A 2,600-nucleotide genomic window follows, 5' to 3' on the forward strand; every position below is an offset into this window, starting at 1 on the left:
CAGCCAGGCGTTCCCCAGGCCTGGGGCTCGCCGCACCCTAAACCCGCCCGCGAGGGTGTCCGGGGGGGGGGGGTTGCCTGGCGGAAAGAAGGGCGCCCAGGTCCCGGCCGGCGACAGTTCGCCAAAGCCAGTTTGGGACGGGTCCTTTGATTTGCATTTTCCTGGAGCCAAAGGCCCTGCTCCCAGCGATCACTCTTTTGCGAGACAAAAGCCAACTTGCGCGCGAGGGGTTGCGGCAGAGGCACGAGGAGGCCACGAATCTCATCCCCAGAGGCGCCTTGAATATCTGTTTCAGCCACTGCTCAGTCTTTTCCCCACCCCTCAAACCCCACCAAACTACTGAGGCCTACGCTTGGGTTCCTACCAGCTCGCGCTCAGGCACGAGGACGGGATGGGCTGTGCAAGGACAGAGAGTAACGAATAAATCCATCTCTTTGGGTCTTTGTCAGAAAACATTTATTGCGCGGGGGAAATCCTTCCGAAGACAAATTCGGGGCTGGTTTCCCCCACCCAGTTTTTTTGTTTGTTCGTCTGTTTGCACGATATTCACAGCTGTACACTATACAGTATTTCTCCTTAGCAGCGCCCAAAGCATACTAGATTCTGGCCGGCGATTGGGCCTCAGAGCACGGGAGGGTGCTGGGGCGTGTGCAGGTTGAGGGCACTGGGGTGGGCGTGACCGATTAGGTTGAGGTAATGGAGGTCCAGGCCCTGCACCTGCGCCAGGAAGGGGCTGTGCGGCGGCGCTGGGTTCGGGAGCTGCACAGGAGCGCCGGGCAGGTAGGGCAGCGCCGGGCTGCGCGCTGCGCTATGAGGCCAAGGGAAGGGCCCGGGGGTCGCTCCCTGTGGGAACACTGCGGCCTCGGCCGGGCTGTGGCCCCCGAACTCCGACCCAGCAGGGTGCAGCTGATACGAGAAGTCCGGCTCCGGGCCCCCCAGCGGAGGGAAGACCGGCTCCGAGCCCAGGCGGGCCTTTGACTGCAAGAAAGCGAGGATGCGCGCGTACTTGGTGTCCTTGGTCTCCATGCGTTCCACCGTGGTGAGATAATGTACCAGGTTTTTCATGCACTCGTGGTAGCCGTAGTGGAAATAGTTGGCAAACTCGGTTAAAAGTTCTGCTGGTGGGGCGAGAGAGACCACAGGAAGGGAGAATTAGTGAGCGGTCATTTCCCCACCCGCAGGCCGAGGAAGATGCCAGGCCCCTCCCATCGCGTTTTCTGGTCACAGTTCCCATTTGAGACCCGCCCTCTCTCCTCCCCAGTTCGCAGGAGTGAAAGACCCTAGGACCTTAGGAGCTTAGGAGGTCTCCCCATCCCCAGAGGTGCTTTCGCTGGACCCCGCGCGCCCGGCTTCCGCGAGCACCCTGCGGGGACCTCTCAGCTCCATCACTCCCATTTCCAGACGCCAGGTCTCTGCGCGGCGCACGCTCCCTGCCCAGCTTCCCCTTTCCCCAGCGCACGTGCACCTTTTTCCCTTCCTCGAGGAAAATCAGCGGAGTGCAAGGCTCGGAGGTACTGAACGGTCATTTCAAGGATCTCCGCCTTCTCCAGCTTACCCGAACTCTGCAAAAAGAGGAACGGAACCTTGAAGCTGCCCAGCGGGCGCAAGCCAAACCCCGCGGGCTGGATCTGCCTGAGCCCCCCCCCCCGGGGGAGGGCTTACTCAGCGCCCAGGCCCCGGGTAGTGACGCCCCCACAATAGCTAGTACAGCCCGCTGCGTCTCCAGACTCGGGGCGCCTAGGCGGTCAGTGGAAGCTGATGGTTCCCAGCGCCGCGCCGTCGACGTTACCTGCTTCGCTAGGGCCATAGGCACGGTCTTGCCCAGCTCGTTCAAGCAGCGGTTGATTCGGTCCCTTCTCCGCTTTTCTATCACTTTGTGGGAAACTGGCGTTCTCTGCGAACAGAGGCTTATATGTTTATGATGGCTTTGCCCAAGAAGTCGCCAAAGGCATGACTGTTGCTGCGTGCCAACTGCCTTCACACTTCCCCGCGCTGCCCAACGCTTCGCCTAGGAAGGGACCCCAGTTCCTCCACACTCGGGCTAGATGAGCTCGGCCCCTTACGCCTGCGCTAGCGCGCTTTCTCCCACCCTTCCTACCCACTTGGGCCACACCGCTAAGCTGAGCGCCGGGGCTTTGGGGACGTAGCCACCAGCCTTCGTGGGGAGTGGGTTCTCCAGGTTGAGGACTCTCCCTTTCTATTTCCATCCCCTTCCCAAATCACTCGGGGTTCCTCCACACGCAAAGTCCGGTGCGGCCACCTCCCTGCAGTCGGTCCAGCCGGGGGCGGGGGGCGGCTTGGGAAATGAGAATCTCTACAGCCAGGGCCAAGGGGCCGCCTGTGCTCAGCCGACTCACTTTGCGTTCCTTGAGCTTGTCTGACATCCTGGAGAGTACGCGCCCTCGGGAGAGGCGGTGGCCGGGGCCACCGGTCCACTTTCCGCCTCGTGTGCCTCCTCGAGTGTCCCAGGTAGACTGCAGCCTCTTAACTCCAAGGGACTGCCTTATAAAGCTGTCAACTAGAGCTCCAAGTGCATTCACGAGTTGAATTATTCCATAGGATTAGGGGAGCTGTGTTTGGGGGATGTATGCATTCGAGAC

General features: G+C 61.1%; 1 protein-coding gene across 2 annotated transcripts; it reads right to left on the reverse strand.

Moving 5' to 3' along the window:
• Nucleotides 1–621: 621 nt before the first annotated feature.
• Nucleotides 622–2,384, reverse strand: HELT (helt bHLH transcription factor). Of its 2 annotated transcripts, none has more exons than XM_077144679.1 (4): nt 2,358–2,384; nt 1,790–1,894; nt 1,466–1,562; nt 622–1,115 (listed from the first exon to the last, which is right to left on the reverse strand). In XM_077144679.1, the coding sequence occupies exons 1-4, from the start codon at nt 2,382–2,384 to the stop codon at nt 622–624; spliced, it is 723 nt and encodes a 240-aa protein (XP_077000794.1). The 2 variants fall into 2 exon arrangements, with proteins under 2 accessions (XP_077000794.1, XP_077000793.1); XM_077144678.1 differs by having other exon boundaries at nt 622–1,118.
• Nucleotides 2,385–2,600: the final 216 nt, after the last annotated feature.

The sequence above is a fragment of the Tamandua tetradactyla genome, chromosome 26 (assembly GCF_023851605.1).
Source record: "Tamandua tetradactyla isolate mTamTet1 chromosome 26, mTamTet1.pri, whole genome shotgun sequence".
NCBI lineage: Eukaryota > Metazoa > Chordata > Mammalia > Pilosa > Myrmecophagidae > Tamandua > Tamandua tetradactyla.